The sequence below is a fragment of the Trachemys scripta genome, chromosome 2, assembly GCF_013100865.1.
Source record: "Trachemys scripta elegans isolate TJP31775 chromosome 2, CAS_Tse_1.0, whole genome shotgun sequence".
NCBI lineage: Eukaryota > Metazoa > Chordata > Testudines > Emydidae > Trachemys > Trachemys scripta.
In genome coordinates, this window is record NC_048299.1 from 277,991,109 (window position 1) to 278,007,353 (window position 16,245).

The window sequence follows — 16,245 nt, forward strand, 5'->3', positions numbered from 1 at the left end:
GGTTCAGAGTTCCCTGCGCTCCCTTATGGCCTTCCGTGTATTCTGCAGATAAAGAAGGGGGAAATGTATTGGATTTTTTTCCCAAGAGTTACACAAATTCAGCTAAACTCATTAAGCAAGTAACCGACATTCTCCGTGAAATATGTCAAATTCCTAAAATCTGATTAAGTCTAAAGGGAGCTGGGGTCTCTGTAAATCAACACGTGAGCCGCTGAGCGTTAACTCGTTACCTAACCTCCTCTTAAAGTAAGAGCACGCTGGGGTAGAGAAAATCATTTTGACTCCCTTGCAAACATTTAGGAGTTTAACTCCCCCTCCACCAGCTCTCTCATTCCCAGCAAGAGGCGTTGGAGAGGTCACTGACCCTAAAATGAGGGAAGTGAAAATTCACCAAGTTTACATTAACTCCTTCCTTTCATATCACGACACAACCCCAATATGTAGCAATGTATAGAAAATACAAACCTATTGGACTTCAGATGCGTATTGTCTTATCTTAGTGTTTTCTATAAAGCCCATCACTGTATTTACTAAGTACGTGTAAGCAATCAACAGTCCCCTTCGATATTTACTCTGCTCTGAAGCAAAGATTAAGGGCTTGATCAAATGCCCACTGAAATCAAGTGGGCATTGGATCAGGTCCCAGGCTGGATGTAAAGATTACATTGAAAACTGATGTCTTAGCCCTGCTTTCCTAGGCAAAGGAGAGGTGATAATTTAGTAGCTAGGTCCCTGCTTTGCTCAGAGTAATGCCACAGTGAGTGGTGTGAGTTTCTCATCACAGGGAGAAGAAAAATCAATTCAGTGCAGTAGCAATTTGTATAAAAATTGCAGAGCAGCAAAGTTCCAACATTTCCCTGGTAAATCTGAGGCCACAAACAATAAGAAAAGTCTCCCCGTGCAGAAAACCTAGGAAAGGAAATAATATACAGCGATTATGGAAAGCTTAAGTCTCATCAGAAGCCCGGGTAAGTGAAACCAAGGTTACAAACCAGAATGTTGTCAAAGGGTAAGTTTCTTTCAACGTTCCTCTAGTGTAGACAAAACCTAAGTGTTGATGCCTAGAGTCCTCCCCACCCACTCAAATCTCCCATCGTTGTTACCACTGGTGGGAGCTCTAGTAGCATTTTTACCACCGTTTCACCCAGTGCTGCTCTGAGTGGTGGTTAAATCTGTGTCAATCTACACCAGCATTTTCCTGCACACCACTGGGAGAAATCTCTAAGGAAAGTCGGACGGGTCTGAGCTCAGGTGGCTAGCCCGAGCCACTGCCAGTGATATAAGGACACACTGCTATTTTTAGCGAGCTAGCGTGAGTCTGCCTACCCGGGCTGGGCGGTGCACTCCCAGCAGCAGCGTAGACACATCTTTGGCAAACAGTTGCTCCTTGAGTTTAGCATGTTTGCACGTCCGGCCTCTCCTTTCCACTTGCGCCATGGTCCATTCCCCACCCCTCCACATGCCGAACCGTTCATTTCTCACCTGGGAGCGCTCTCTTGCCCTGAAGCTGGAGTTTTGGTTGGGACGGATTCAGTCTCCACCTGAAAGAGATTTTATTCAGTCCCGCCACCCAGCTGGAGCCAGCCACACCGCCTCGCTGCCCGGCAGGAGCTCGCAGCCCCGCCGCCCAGAGCATTGGTGGCACGGGGAGCTGAGGCTGCGGGGGAGTGGGGACAGCAGGGGAGGGGCCAGGGGCTAGCCTCCCTAGCCGGGAGCTCAAGGACCGGGCAGGACAGTCCCGCGGGCCATAGTTTGCCCAACTCTGCACTACACACAGTGTGGCGTGGTGCAAACTGTCGGGCACATCACGGACAACTGCCCAATCTATGCTCATCGTGGAGGGGTCGCAGCCGTTCAAATGGCTCCCCACCCCTGCTCTGGACTGGATCAGAGACCTTAAGATCCAACTGCAGTCACCGTTCCATTACTGCCATACGAAAGCAGAGGATCACTGCGCTGGGGCAGTACTAGCAGAAGGGAGAGTGCGTTAGCGATGGTAATACAGCATTCAGACCTGCCTGAGACAGAATTTGTGGGGTTTGTTTGCCCATTTGAGCTGTTCCCACCTCTGCCGCTGACTGTGTGAGAACAAAGACACTGGGTGTTGCATCTGCCCACAGCCAGATAGGGGTTATAGCATAATGAGGAAAGATAAGGAATAGAGCTGAAGTGTTGCTGGACATGGTTGCAGTTTGACAGATGAATGTACAACTCCTCTCTCAAGACAAGGTCAAGCAACCAGTTGGGAAGGACAAGAGGGATGGGGTGGGGGGAAGAAGTATAAGAAACACTAAAAGCCAAAGAAAAAAAGTGGCCTTGGCCAGTACACAACCTCACTCCCTCCCCCTCGCATGGGATATAAAGGAGGTGGGACTGAAGCCCCCAGACTCAACACTCCAAAACAGAACATGACCATAAATTGGAAGGCCTGGGACCAGGGGCATGCATGACAGGTATAATTAGGCCCGATAAGGAGGAGGAGGTGGGGAAAAAGCTCTACTGGTGTACAGAGCTATCGCTCTGCTTGCTTGATTAACCCCAACAGACATGGCATTGCCTGCACTTTGGACTCTGGCCTTCTGCTTTCTGTCTGAGTGACAAGAACCAAGAGAGGGCGAGGGGAAGCCCTCCCAGAATGTTCTCCTCTCTAGCGTCTCACATCACTTCCTGGATTTTCCATGCAGGTCTCCCTCAGACCAGGCTCAGCCTAACCCTGCCAAGCATCTACGATCTGCCACGATCCCATACGACTCCATGCACTTCATTAACATACTCATTCCACTGTGTATTGTGGACGTACTATATATTTATATCAACGTACACACATCACACAGTACGTCCTCCAGCTGCTGCCAGCTTTGCATTGTGAACATCACTCTTCTCCCCTGAATCTCATACTGCCGGTTTCCCTAGAGCAGCACTTAGAATCAGAGAAATGTAGGGCAGGAAGAGACGTCAAGAGGCGTGGGGTTCCCAAAGTCTTTGAGACATACCTGTCTGTGCTTGGCCTTCTCCTCCTCTGGAGCTTTGGACTTTTCTTCCAGCTTTTGGCTGGAGGCTTCACTCTCAGCAGCCTCTTCTTGCTTCAGAGAGCTTCTTAGCAAAAACAGACAGACAGGATGGCGGGAAAGCAGGTTTTACCAACAGGCCATTTTGCATTTGAATAAATGAAGCAGAGAAATTGAAGCAGACCCATTTTTACTCTCCTAGGCAGTTCCCCAATCATCTATCAGCTTTTCTGCTGATCCACCAGATTAAAGGTTAGGACCCTCCGGAGCCAGCATCCACCTCCCACACAGCTAACCTGCAGATTCATCAGTAGAACAACCTCGTCTATACGCCAAACAAAGAGACATTTTCTGAATCTGGCAGTGCTTGATAAGCTGAGCTGATCGCTCCTTGACGCAAACAATGAGAGGGAAAAAGCTGGCGTCATCCCCAATGCTAGAGGGCTCAAATACAGCTGAGAGCACAGGTAGAAATGGAGTGGTTTCCATCCTAGCCCCTTGTGGAAAAGTAATTCACACCTCGGAATCCACCAGAAAATTCAGCATAACTTGTAGCCTTCTGCTCAAGAGAAAGCAACGAAAGAAAGTGCAGGGTTGGAGAATGCTAGCGGTTCCCCAGCGTCACTGCACTGCAACCCCCCTTCTGACAACAAAACTTACTACATGACCCCAGGATGGGGGACCAAAGCCTAAGCCCTCCTGCCCCGGGCAGGGCAAAACCAAAGCCCAAGCCCTGCCGTCCCGGCGGGGAGGAGCCCAAGCCCCAGAGCTGCCGGCAGGGGTCCCCAAAGCCAAAGCCCCAGGGCTTCAGCCCCAGATGGAGGGCCTGTAACCTGAGCCCCAACGGCCAGGGTTGAAGCCCTTGAGCGTCGGCTTCAGCCCCAGACCCCAGCAAGTCTAACACCAGACCTGTTGATCCCAATAAAACGGGGTCGCAACCCACTTTGAAGTCCCGACACGTAGTTTGAGAACTGCTGGGTTCGACCTTGAAACTGCAGTGGGTGGAAAGGATGTGACAAGGGCAAGAACTGATGAGCACTGAGGCAGCTTCATAGCAAATCTAGTGTTCTATTGGTCTAAGTGCTCAATCTCCCGCCCTCAGAGGAGATCAGGACAAGTTAATGAAAAGAAAAAAGTTACCTGCTTATGACGTTTTCTTGCAACGGCTTCTCCTTGGATCTCGGCGGTCTCTTCTCTTTTAACGCAGGGGGCTACACGTTGGAACAAAACAGCATGGAAACAACTTGGTACAACACCTAGTTTAGAAGGGCAAAGTGTGTCCAGAGCTAAACATTGCCCCTGTTCCACACGGAGATGCTGGGAGAGGTGGAACAGAATGGTAATATTCTCCATCCAGACTACACGAGGCGTTCCAGCTCTGTAGCTGATCGAAGAGAAGGTTAAGGGGTGACAAGTTCACAGTTTATAACGGGGGTGGCCAACCTGTAGCTCCGGAGCCACATGCGGCTCTTCGGAAGTTAACATGCGGCTCCTTGTATAGGCGCCGACTCCGGGGCTGGAGCTACAGGCGCCAACTTTCCAATGTGCCGGGCGGTGCTCACTGCTCAACCCCTGGCTCTGCCACAGGCCTTGCCTCCACTACACCCCTTCCTGATCCCTCCCCTGAGCCTTCTAAAAGATCTGCTCACGTTCAAACAGGAATTAATTCGGGGAAGTCCTATAGGTTGTGCTGTACAGGAGGTCAGACTAGCTGATCACAATGCTCCCTTCTGGCCTTAGAATTTATGAATGTGCACAAGGAGGCCACAACAGGCTGAACTGAGGGTAACGCTCGCGTGCTGAGGATCTCAAAGCCCTCTACAGAAAACGAAACAATGCCTCAGCTCCACCGGGCTTAAGGTTTATCCACGTTATACAGAGAGGGAAACTGAGCCACCAATAGGTTAGGGCCCATTTTTCAGAAGTGTGGTGCAGCCAAACCTCTCACTGAAGTCAACAGGAGCTGCCGGTACTCAGAACACCAAGCTCCCTGTAACCCTCACAAAGTCACACTGCCGGGGTCAGAGGCAGACCCTATCCCCAAGGGTCCAAGTTCTAATCAATAAGCCGCACTCCCTCCCATAGCTGGGAAGGTGAGTTTTTGGAGCCCATCATTTAATGCTCCCTACCATGTTCTAAGTTGGAAAAAAACAAACACATCTAAGGTAACTACAGAATCATAGACTCATAGAATATCAGGGCTGGAAGAGACCTCAGCAGGGCCGGCTCCAGGCACCAGCCTGGCAAGCAGGTGCTTGGGGTGACCGCTCCGGAGAGGGGCAGCACGTCCAGCTATTCGGCGGCAATTCGGCGGATGGTCCCTCACTCCCGCCCGGAGCGAAGGACCTCCCGCCGAATTGCCGCCACAGATCACAATCGCGGCTTTTTTTTTTTTTTTTGGCTGCTTGGGGCGGTCAGAACCCTGGAGCCGGCCCTGGACCTCAGGAGGTCATATAGTCCAATCCCCTGCTCAAAGCAGGACCAACCCTAACTAAATCATCCCAGCCAGGGCTTTGTCAAGCCTGACCTTAAAAACCTCTAAGGAAGGAGATTCCACCACCTCCCAAGGGAACCCATTCCAGTGCTTCACCACCCTCCTAGTGAAATAGTGTTTCCCAATATCCAACCTAGACCTCCCCCATTGCACCTTGAGACCATTGCTCCTTGTTCTGTCAAATTATCTAGACTCCCAACCCTCACAGTGCCCCTGTGAGGCACGACAGTGCTGTTTACCTCCATATTACAGATGGGTAACTGAGGCACAGAGAGACTAAGTGACTTGCTTAAGTCTAACTGCTACAAATATAGTTCGGGAGAAATCACCTTTCCTATAAAGATGAGTAAACAAAGAGCAGAAGGCAGCAGCCCGGCTGAGAAGCTGTAAGCGGTCACGATCCCGGGCTGCCTCTTTCTCTCAAAAACAAAACACGCATCAGCTCTTGCTTGAAAGGCCAGTTCCCTCCTACCTGGTCCTTTCGCTGAGCTTCCTCCCACTGGCTGTTCAGAGCTTCTGCTCTCGGTTTCTTCTCCTTTTCTTGTCCCTTCTGCTCAGAGACGTTCTTCCGTTTCCTTAGAAGAGGAAGAAAAATACTCCGTGTGATGGGGAAGGGACAAATCAAAGTAGCCAGTTAGGTTTCTTGTCGTTAAGGTGACCAGCTAGCTTCCTAACGAAGACCACATGCACCTTTTCCCCATGTTATTCTCCTTCCTAATTTGTAGTGAGCTAGATACTTTCCCAGAAAATGAAATGACCCTATTTACTGCAATCAATGTGGATGGCTGCTAAACTCACCTGGGGCTATTTTCTACAGCACATTGAAGATGACAACTGTTAGTAATATCAAGTTCAACCTCACAGCATTACGTGTAATAGTAAAAACTGAAATAAAACCATGACGTTCCTTTCCAAGCTATGCTAAGCTACCGGCTCAACCCGTTTGCACAGGCTACGTTCCTCCTTCTCTTCCCATTGACTTCACGGTGCCTTTGGATCAGGCCCCTGCTGGTAAATGCAGAAGCATTTCAAGAGAGGACAGTACCTTTGAGGTCACAACCCTTGAAGGAATTTATTTCAACAGTTCTGGCATGAATTCTATCTTACTGGAAAGCAGAAGCGAAACTCAGATGTGCCAGCCAGGCCAACACAGCCGGAATTCAAGAAAACAGTAAACAACTGGAGCTTCTCTGAGCCATTTTAGCAACATGCCTTGGGTAAAAGTTTGGGGATGGCCCCATTATCATAGTAGCTGAATAGCTCACAGTCTTTAATCCTCACAAAACCCTTGGGATTCTGGAGGGAGTATTATCACTGAAGCACCTGGCATTGGCCACTGTCAGAAGACAGGATACTGGGCTGGATGGACCATTGATTTGATCCAGTATGGCCATTCTTATGTTCTATTTTAACAGATGGGTTACTGAGACACATACCTACTAAAAATTGCAGGATAGCCAGAGTGGCACGGTTGGTGGGACAGACTAAGATCTGAGTATGTACCTAGTGTCTTGGATGGTATTATAGTTGGGGCGGCTAGTTCCTCCCGCCACCCACACCACTCTGCTATTTTTAAGCACACTAGCTCAATCAAAGCTAGCCCGCGTACGTCTAGCTGAGCTGGAAATTTTAGCTCCAGCTGCAATGCAGACACACCCTAAATGACCTCCCCAAGGTCACACAAAGAGTCTGTGTCATGGCAGGAAATTGAACCTTCCGAATCCCAGGCTAGTCCTGGAACCACCAGACCATCCTTTCGTGCTGGTGACCCTCTCAAGCTTCCATACTATATGTTGCTGGAAAGACCCTTACAAACAATATATTGTTGATAATAGTAAATGCACTTCACTGGCTGGTAAGATATTAACAGCCCTATCTGTATTACCTACTATGAAGTACAGGGTTTCTCTCATGCTAGTAGAACCTTTCAAAGGCAAGAAAATGCTTTTTCCAGGAAACCCCTGTATTTGAGGAACAGTGCGTGATCACGGAATTAAGGACCACCGCACAGATGCACACAGGGGTAGCGTCAAGGTGGCACATTCAATGTAAACTTTTTGCATTTCCTACTTTTTGAGCATTTAAATTCTTAAGCCGAAGGTGACAGTACTACAAGCTAGTGTATTTTATACTGGTGAAGCTGGAAATCACAGACTTACGATTAATAATATTTAAATAAACATACGACACCATCAAAAAGGTCAAGAGGGCCAGCGAGACATTGGATGGCCGATGTCCACAGCTCTAATACCATCAATTCGATTCACACATTTTTCACGAAGTTACGGTATATTATTGCTGTCGCTGGAAACCACCTGCCTGTTACTGTCATTCTTAGTCTTCACTGATGAAGATGCTGTCTGGTCAGTTTGGTGATGGTTCCCGACGTCCCTCTCCTCTGCCAACTCTTCATTAGCAATCATTGTGCAAATTCACATCTGCAAAGAAAAGGGCTGCACCAACCAATGTGTAAAGCTGAAGCATTGCTATTAATGAGAAGAGCTGGCTGGCTGCATAAAAGTTGCAAAGACAACGCCCAGGTGATCTTGCATCACTGCATCTTTAAGTCAGGTACCATGCATGGGGCGCAAGCTCAGTATTTAGCTCAACAAGGAATGTGGTGAAGCATCGCAAGCACAATGCATTTTTAATCTCAAATACTGGACCAACCAATAAAAGAAATAAACTCTGTGCACATCTAGAATATCATGGAGCAACACACAGCACGGGTTCCTACAGAACAAAGCCTGCCAGTCAAACAGGACTGTTGATGTTTTTCTTATCAAGCTATAATGCCTAGGGAGGTTGTGGAATCTCCGTCTCTGGAGATATTTAAGAGTAGGTTAGATAAATGTCTATTAGGGATGGTCTAGGCAGTATTTGGTCCTGCCATGCGGGCAGGGGACTGGACTCGATGACCTCTCGAGGTCCCTTCCAGTCCTAGAATCTATGAATCTATGAATCTATGAATAAAATTAGTGGATACAGAGAACAGATTAGACATGCTACTGGTATTTTAATTATTGATTGTTTTTATTATAGTTGCCCACAGAAGCCTGCCCCAGGTCTGGGGCCTTATTATGCCGGGCACTGAGTTTCCAATCTACATAGGCAAGACAAAGGAAGAGCGGCGGGGGAGACTGAGGCATAGAAAGGTGTAGTGACTTGCCCAAAGTCGCACTGAAGATCCGTAGTGAAGATGGGAATAGAACCCAGACAACAAAAACAAGGTGGAAAAAACTATTAATAATTTGTCTGGATAAATATCAGGGTTTATTTTGGAGGCTGGAAGGACAGGGGGAAAAAGTATTTTTCAAAGTATTTTGCAGTACTAAAACAGAACTCAAAACACGATGCCACCTCTGAGTTTAAGAAAACAATTAATCTCTAATCCCCAAATAAAACTTTGCATTTGAATAAACAGTTTACTGTCCTAGACTTAGAATTATTAGCCTATAAATATTTACATTTAATAACTGGGCCACAGCATTTGCAGCGCATTCACTCAACTTCACCCTTTTCTCCTGTTTTTTAAAACTTTCAAACACTTCCTTGTGTTCTGAAACGTATTTTGATACAGATTTTTGTTTTCTTTCCATTTTAGTGTGTCAGACCTTTAAACTGTTATCTGCTAACAGCTTGAAATGTGTCTGTGGTGGGCATGAGATAGATCAGGATGTTCAGATGCACACACACTTCAGAGCCTGCGTGCGTGCCTGTTTGTTTATTGTGTGTATCTTCCACTAATACATGGCCTTACTTCAACAGGCAATTTTGCATCTACACAGGCTAATGTATTACCGTAATACATATATCTCATGCAACGTATTGTATTTTCCTAATAAAACAAGTTTTTTTATATATATTTGAATGACACAAAAGTAGGGTGAAAACAGAAAAAAAATTAATAATACTTTTTGTAAAACTCAAGATTTTTTATTGAGGGGGGGGGTTGTAAAAATCAGTTTAAACTGAAAACAAAGAGGCTTACACATACCCTACCTTCAGCTCACAGCTCTTAGTGATGTCTGAGCACCCCCAGCGATCATTGAAAATCAGGCCTTCAGGCCCACATCCTCAAAGTATTTATTCCCTTCTGTAACTCCCATTGAAATCAAGGGGTAAATAATTCTGAGACTCCTGGCCTTAGAGGCTAAAATAAAGTACTAAAAAATGGAGATAACTAAAATTATAGGCAACTTTGAAAGTGTGCTCAAATTCACAAAAGAAATCTGTGCAGAGCTGGGAATAAAATCTAGATTCCCCCCGCCCCCGCAACTCCTAGTTCTGCCCCTTAACAAAATCACCTTTCCCACCTAAGCAGGAATGTAGTAGGTTGCGGGGAGGGCACAGTGGGCATTCAGGATTGATTATGCTTTTATTGTATTACTAACCCCGGGTGCAGAATTAGCAGCACGTTCATTACAGCATTTTATCAATTACTGGACAACCAAGAAGTGAGTGAACACCAGATAGGGGCAGAAAAATAAAACAAAGCACAGTGAGAAAACAGATCCCTCTCTAGAGGGAGAGAAAGAGAGTTTGACAAACTTCATCTGCCCAGGAAAGCCCTAAGAACTTTAGGCAGAACAGGACTGGAAAAAAATCAAGTCCATACTGGATGCAAATAATGCAACCAAAATGTGACTGGAATGACATTGGGTCACTTCCTTTCTCTGAAGGAAGTTAGCCCCTTTCCTACAGAAACTTGGCTCCTTCATCTCGAGAAACAAGTGAGAGGGAAAATAAGGGGCTTGCAAACTTTTGGAGGAAATAAGACAATTCTTTCTGTTAAAACTCTCATGCTTTAAAAGCCCTTTCACTATATAATCTTAAATGTTACTGGATATTTGCTGGCGGAAGCTCACCTGTTTGAGGTAACACCCGGCTAAATAACATTTGTTAAGAAGAGATTCCCTCATGAATAGCTTCCTTGCTTTCCTCTCTAGGGGAAGTGCCCCCTTGAAGGAGCTTGATTTAAAGACCCCACTCATCCCTGATTGGAAGATACTCAACCCAAAGAGCATTCTGGGAAATGTAGTCTTAAAATCAAAGTTAAACCAGTGGAAAGAGGCTGTCTAAGCCTTGGGGGGAATTCTGGGAAAATTCACTTATGTGAAAGGGACCTCAGTTTACCTATATTAGCTTTACCAGTCCTAGGCTAGCTAGTGGATGGAGTAACTGTTATCACGGGTGGGGACATGTAAGTCCAGTATTTGGTCAGTGTTACTACATCTGTTTCTTGAACTGTGGTTTTGATTTTTATCAATTTTGTAATAAGACAGGGTTGAATTTCTCCATAAGGCTGATTTCTTTATGATTAGATAGCCAAGAAATAAATAAGGTCTTAGGAATTTTCCAGTGCTATAGATATTGCCTTTTGGGGCTTCACTGTTTTTTTTTTTTCCAGAAGCTTGTCTTCAACCTTAGTTAGTTGCTCCTAAAAACACACACACAGAGCCTGGGGTAGGAGGGAAGCCTGCTTCTCCTTCCTTCATTTATAAGGGTTCTGTTTTTAATGTGCATGACTTAGTTAAAAGCCGGCTGAGAGAGAGTTCTCTTGTGCAAAGCTTTGCAGGCCCCTGGTCCCTTTTTCCCGAAGCTGTGAAACAAACCATTCTCCACAAACTCTTCTAATCTTTCTTAGTTGCCAGTCCCCCTTTTGCTTGTCTGTATCGGAACCACTTCCTTCCCAGTGCCTTTTCAATAAGCCAGTAAGGAGGATACTGGTAGCACGTTCTACCCATATTTTGCAGCATGCCTCTACTGTACCTTCCAGCAAGTGAGTTAAAGGGAGCAGCTTTCTATGCACATACTTAACCAGGAGTTATTACTTCATAAACACTGCTTCTGAGTGTGCTTCCAGGTTTCATGCTGCTCCAGGGGGTGAGAGGTGGCCCCTGTTACACACATTCAATAGAAGGGAGATGGCCCCCAGAAAGAAGTGAGCATTTGCCCTGGAAAGAATGCAAGCTAGTATTTTTTAGGGAAAGCAACACCAGACAACTATCTGCTGTAAAAACGGGGAGCTATCTCCAAGGGGGGCAAACAGGCTCTGTGCTGCACTGCTCCTTGCAAGCATCTAGGGCTTTGCAAACGTTTGCATAGGCGATCTTCTCTACCTTAGACGTGGCTTCTAGGAACAGTTAATCAATTGAACCCAGCTACCAACGGAGGCTGTGCAACTGCTTTGGGAGGGTGGGAATGCACTTTGATCCCATCGATCCCTCCTTTACCTGGCAAGCCTGAGAGGGTGAGATAGTAGTTTCCTCCCCCTGGCTTGATGCAGATGGTATGACTGTTTTCCTGGATCACCATCCACGCCCTGCAACTGGTTGTAATTAGACACAACAAACTAGCCCAGCTGCTGCTAATCAGATGGCCCCGCTCCAGCTGGAGGTCTGCTAAATAACCTGAGATCCACAGAAAACCTGGGGCAAAAATCCTGGAGTGACCTCAGCTGGCATGTTCCATGCCTAACATTGCTTCCAATGAAGTAATGACAGAACAAGGAGCAATGGTCTCAAGTTGCAGTGGGGGAGGTCTAGGTTGGATATTAGGAAACACTATTTCACTAGGAGGGTGGTGAAGCACTGGAATGGGTTACCTAGGGAGATGGTGGAATCTCGTCCCTTAGAGATTTTTAAGTCCTGGCTTGATAAAGCCCTGGCTGGGATGATTTAGTTGGTGTTGGTCCTGCTTTGAGCAGGGGGTTGGACTGGATGACCTCCTGAGGTCTCTTCCAACCCTAATCTTCTATGATTCTATTAAGTTAATGGCAAGTCTGATGGGAAGCAAAATTGGGCCCAGAGCTTGTAACTAGCGGGACTGGGACGGTGTGTTCCTAGATTTCTTCCTTCAAGGTGAAGCACAGTTGTCAGCTCTTGAACATTAAACTAAACTCTTAAGAAATAGGGGTGGTTCCTCCTGGACAACTTCCCTGGGAGAACTGTTTTGATCCTGGTTGCAGCAGGCTTGCAAAATCTCACCCACAGCCTGAGTGACTGTTCTTGCTGGGTGAGTATAATAATCACGGACTCCACTCCCCCCAGTGAACAGCAATCACCAGGGTAAATGGCAAGCAAGGAGTCTTCCTCCGTCTTGGCTAGTAAACTTTCAGGCTTATTCTGCAAGTCAGAGTTATAGCAAGAAGCTGTAAAAACTAATGTTCAGGGGCATCCCATACACTTGTTTTGTTCATCCACCTCCAGCTGCGTTTGCCTGGGCTCCCATCTAGATAAACCTAATCCTGCCGCCCGCCTGGTGACCCCGTCACTGGAGATCTTCAAGGCTAGTCAGGACACCCGTGTATTATTAGGAATGACTTGGGGATAATGAATCAAGTGAGACTAGATGAGCCACGAAAGATCCCTCCTAACCCAAACTGGATTTAGCCAGTGTAAGTCTCACCCTCACATAACTCTCCGGGCACTATTCTGCCCTTCTATTATTGCCAGGGCTGCTGAAGGATAGCAAGCAGCAATGCTCTACTAATGACTAATATCTAGCTCCTTTCATAGATCTCAAACCACTTTACAAAGGAGGTCAGTACTGGGCAAAAGAGCTCGTGATATTCCTAGCTAGGGTGAGATCATCTCCGGGTAGCACACTGGCTGTTCACTGGTCCACTAGCCAGAACACCGAAGTTGGTTAATGAATCCAGATCTCTCAGTGCAGTTCAGAGAGCGTATGAAGCACTAGTGGATGAAATAAAGCAAATGAGGGTGGAGCGTGCCCAGCAGTATCAGTGTTTGACTTAAGTGCTCTGGTTTGTAATGTTGGTGATAGTCTGAGTAGCATGCATCAAAATTAGTCTTAACAGAGTTTCCTACTCAGTAGTAGAAAGTGAACCAGGAGCAGCAGGAGTCTGTCTGCATTAAAGCACCCAGAATAGCTGGAGTTTCATGCAGGTATAGACAGGAAATGTAGGGATCCTTGTTCCTAGATGTACTCTGCCACAGCTGCAGATATCGCAGAACATAGTGATACATAAATCCTGCACTTGCTCCTTAGACCCCTTCAGTAGATAGGCAGAAAGAGAACTACCACCAGCCCGAATACTTAAAGCAATGTTGTCCTTTCAGTCCAATGGCTCCATTTGGATAGTCTCGCTGAGAGAGGACAATGCAGGGTTTTCTTTGTAACACGCTAGATCAACTCTGCCTGAAAAAACCGGCAGCAGCCCCAGAACAACAGCAGGCTCCTGGAAATGTAAAAGATCTAGGGAAAGCTAGGACTGGACATGTGATGCAAACAATAAATGAGGTATGAGCTTGCAGCTCAGGATGGGGTATTAAACCTGTCCCCAAGGAAGCTGTGGGATCTCTGGACCGTCACAGCAAAGAGTTGGGAACCAGTAGTGCTCTAGCTCTGAATGGATCTATGTGAGCCAAGGAAAGTCGCTTTTGAGCCCTTTGTGCCACACCCAACCCTGTCCTAAAACTAGGTTTGAAAAAAACACCAGACCAAATAGCAAATCAGCTACCACATCTGAGTTAAGATATGAATTTAATGTTAACACAGGGCATCTCCGTCTCTATCCTGTATCATGATTGGATAGCCCTCTCCACCTTTCTCCTAAATTCCCTGCTGCTGCCGAGCCAATTTGTGCCTGTTAGGAGACCAAATAAGAGGCACCCTTTTTAAATGGGTTATGGTGACCGTGTGCTCAGTACTGTATGACATGTGATGTATGATCCTGGCCCTAAAGGGCCTACAACAGAAAAAGATGACAAGAGGATGTACTGGAAAAGCAGAAGTGGGGATAAGTTAGTGGATAGGCTTTTATTAACTTCATAGTATAAAAGTTTAATATTTAATACAATAATTTGACCCTCATTATTAAATGAGTGCACTCCTAAGTGTGCACCGTTCAAGCTGCACGCTGAATGAGGCAGGGCTCCTGTGGAAAAATTATGTGATCATGTAATTAAAGGCTTAGATTTATACTGCGGTAGCACCTAGAGGTCCTAATGAAGACTCAAGAGCCTGTTCTGTTAGGTGCACTACTTTCCACACATAAGAAGGAATTCCCCTGTTCCCAGATGTGCTAAGACTGTGAACATGAGTCTACAGGTGGTTACAATAACTTCTGGGAAAGAGATGAGGACAAGGTGACCATGAAGCAATCCTATTTCGTATCATAAGCCGCAGCCTCAGTATTCTCACTGCCTGACAGTTTCAGAGACAAGGTGGGTGAGGTAATATCTTTTATTGCTGCAGCACCACAGCATCGTTGCTTCCGAGACTGACAGAAGAGGTTTTTCTATTGATGTAGGACGGTGATACATCTCCTTGAGTGGCAATAGCTACGTTGATGAAGGAATTCTTCCATCAACCTAGCTACGTCCAGCTGGCAAGGAGTGTGTGTGTGTGTGTGGGGGGGGTAAGAGGTTATATCAGCTTAACTACAGCATTTAGGAGGGAGAATTGTTCACACCCATGTGTGATGTAGCTAGGTCTGTTTAACTTTTAAGTATAGACCAATGCCCAAACTGTATGCATTAGAATACAGAGGGGGAAGTAGTTAGTGTTGCGCATGCAGCCTTAAGAATGGCATTTCCAGACTCTTGAGTGCTTTTCTACCCAATTTCTATTCTCTCTGCTGTAGTTTTTGGTAGCGTTGCCTAGCACTTGCTTGTTTGAAAGAGAAACTGCTCTAAAAAGCCAGGGACTTCAGGACATAACAGGCCAACAGAGAAGCGTCACGAGAGGAACAGGTTTTGCTCCTACCTCGGTCCAAGGTGAACTGGATTTCTTGACTGAGGGCGCTTGGGTGCAGCAGCACCGCTGGAGTGCTTTAATAAAGATGCTCTAAACCAGGGGTGGCCAACCTGTGGCTCTTGAGATGTTAATATGCGGCTCCTCATATAGGCACCAACTCTGGGGCTGGAGCTACAGGCACCAACTTTCCAATGGGCCAAGGGGTGCTCACTGCTCAACCCCTGGCTCTGCCACAGGCCCTGCCCCCACTCCACCCCTTCCTGCCCCCTCCCTTGAGCCTGCCATGCCCTTGCTCCTCTCCACCCTGAGCCTCCTGCACACCATGAAGCAGCTGAGCGGGAGGTAGGGGGAGGCGCTGGGCGGGGCTGCTGGCGGGTGGGAGGCACAAGGAGCTGGGGGGGGGAGTTGATGGGGGGCTGCTGATGTGTTACTGTGGCTCTTTGGCAATGCACATTGGTACATTCTGGCTCATTCTCAGGCTCAGGTTGACCATCCCTGCTCTAAACCAACAGGAGAGAGCTCTCCCATTGGAGTAAATAATGGGCCTCCATGAGAGGCGAAAGATTGATACGATTTGAAGAGAAACCAGAGCTGGCAGGAGAAGCTCTCTTGCTGACATAGCACGCCCTACACCCACACTGAAGTTGACATAACTACTTCGCTTAAGGGTGTGGATTCACACCCCTGAGCAACATAGTTGTAGGGAAGTAATTCTGTAGTGCAGACCCTGCCCTTAGACAAATGCACCACAAATTGCAGTGACCGTGGGGTGGAGGTGGTGTAAACTCCCACTGGGACAGGGCTGAGGTGAGGGTTCAGCTCAGGCTGCTGCAGGGAAGGGCAGTGCAGTGCCTCAGAGACAAGGGATTTACATGCATTTTGCATTGCTACTAGTGCCTTCCCCCAAACAGCAACGGACCAGATGTTGGAGGGGTGGGAACGGAGCGGGTTGCAGTGGCCCAGATGTGCGACAAGGCTAGAGGGGTGTGTGTGCCCCAGATCTGGCTGGGGGAGAGGGGG

General features: G+C 47.1%; 1 protein-coding gene across 1 annotated transcript in view; it reads right to left on the reverse strand.

Moving 5' to 3' along the window:
- Positions 1–10,443, reverse strand: part of TOP1MT (DNA topoisomerase I mitochondrial) — a gene marked incomplete in the record, with an annotated part of 55,504 nt that extends 45,061 nt beyond the window's left edge. Inside the window, 6 exon segments of the mRNA XM_034759595.1 lie at positions 1,483–1,541; positions 2,994–3,093; positions 4,149–4,219; positions 5,975–6,077; positions 7,822–7,940; positions 10,371–10,443. Coding sequence (XP_034615486.1) covers positions 1,483–1,541; positions 2,994–3,093; positions 4,149–4,219; positions 5,975–6,077; positions 7,822–7,925 — 437 coding nt within the window.
- Between the last annotated feature and the right edge of the window lie 5,802 nt (positions 10,444–16,245).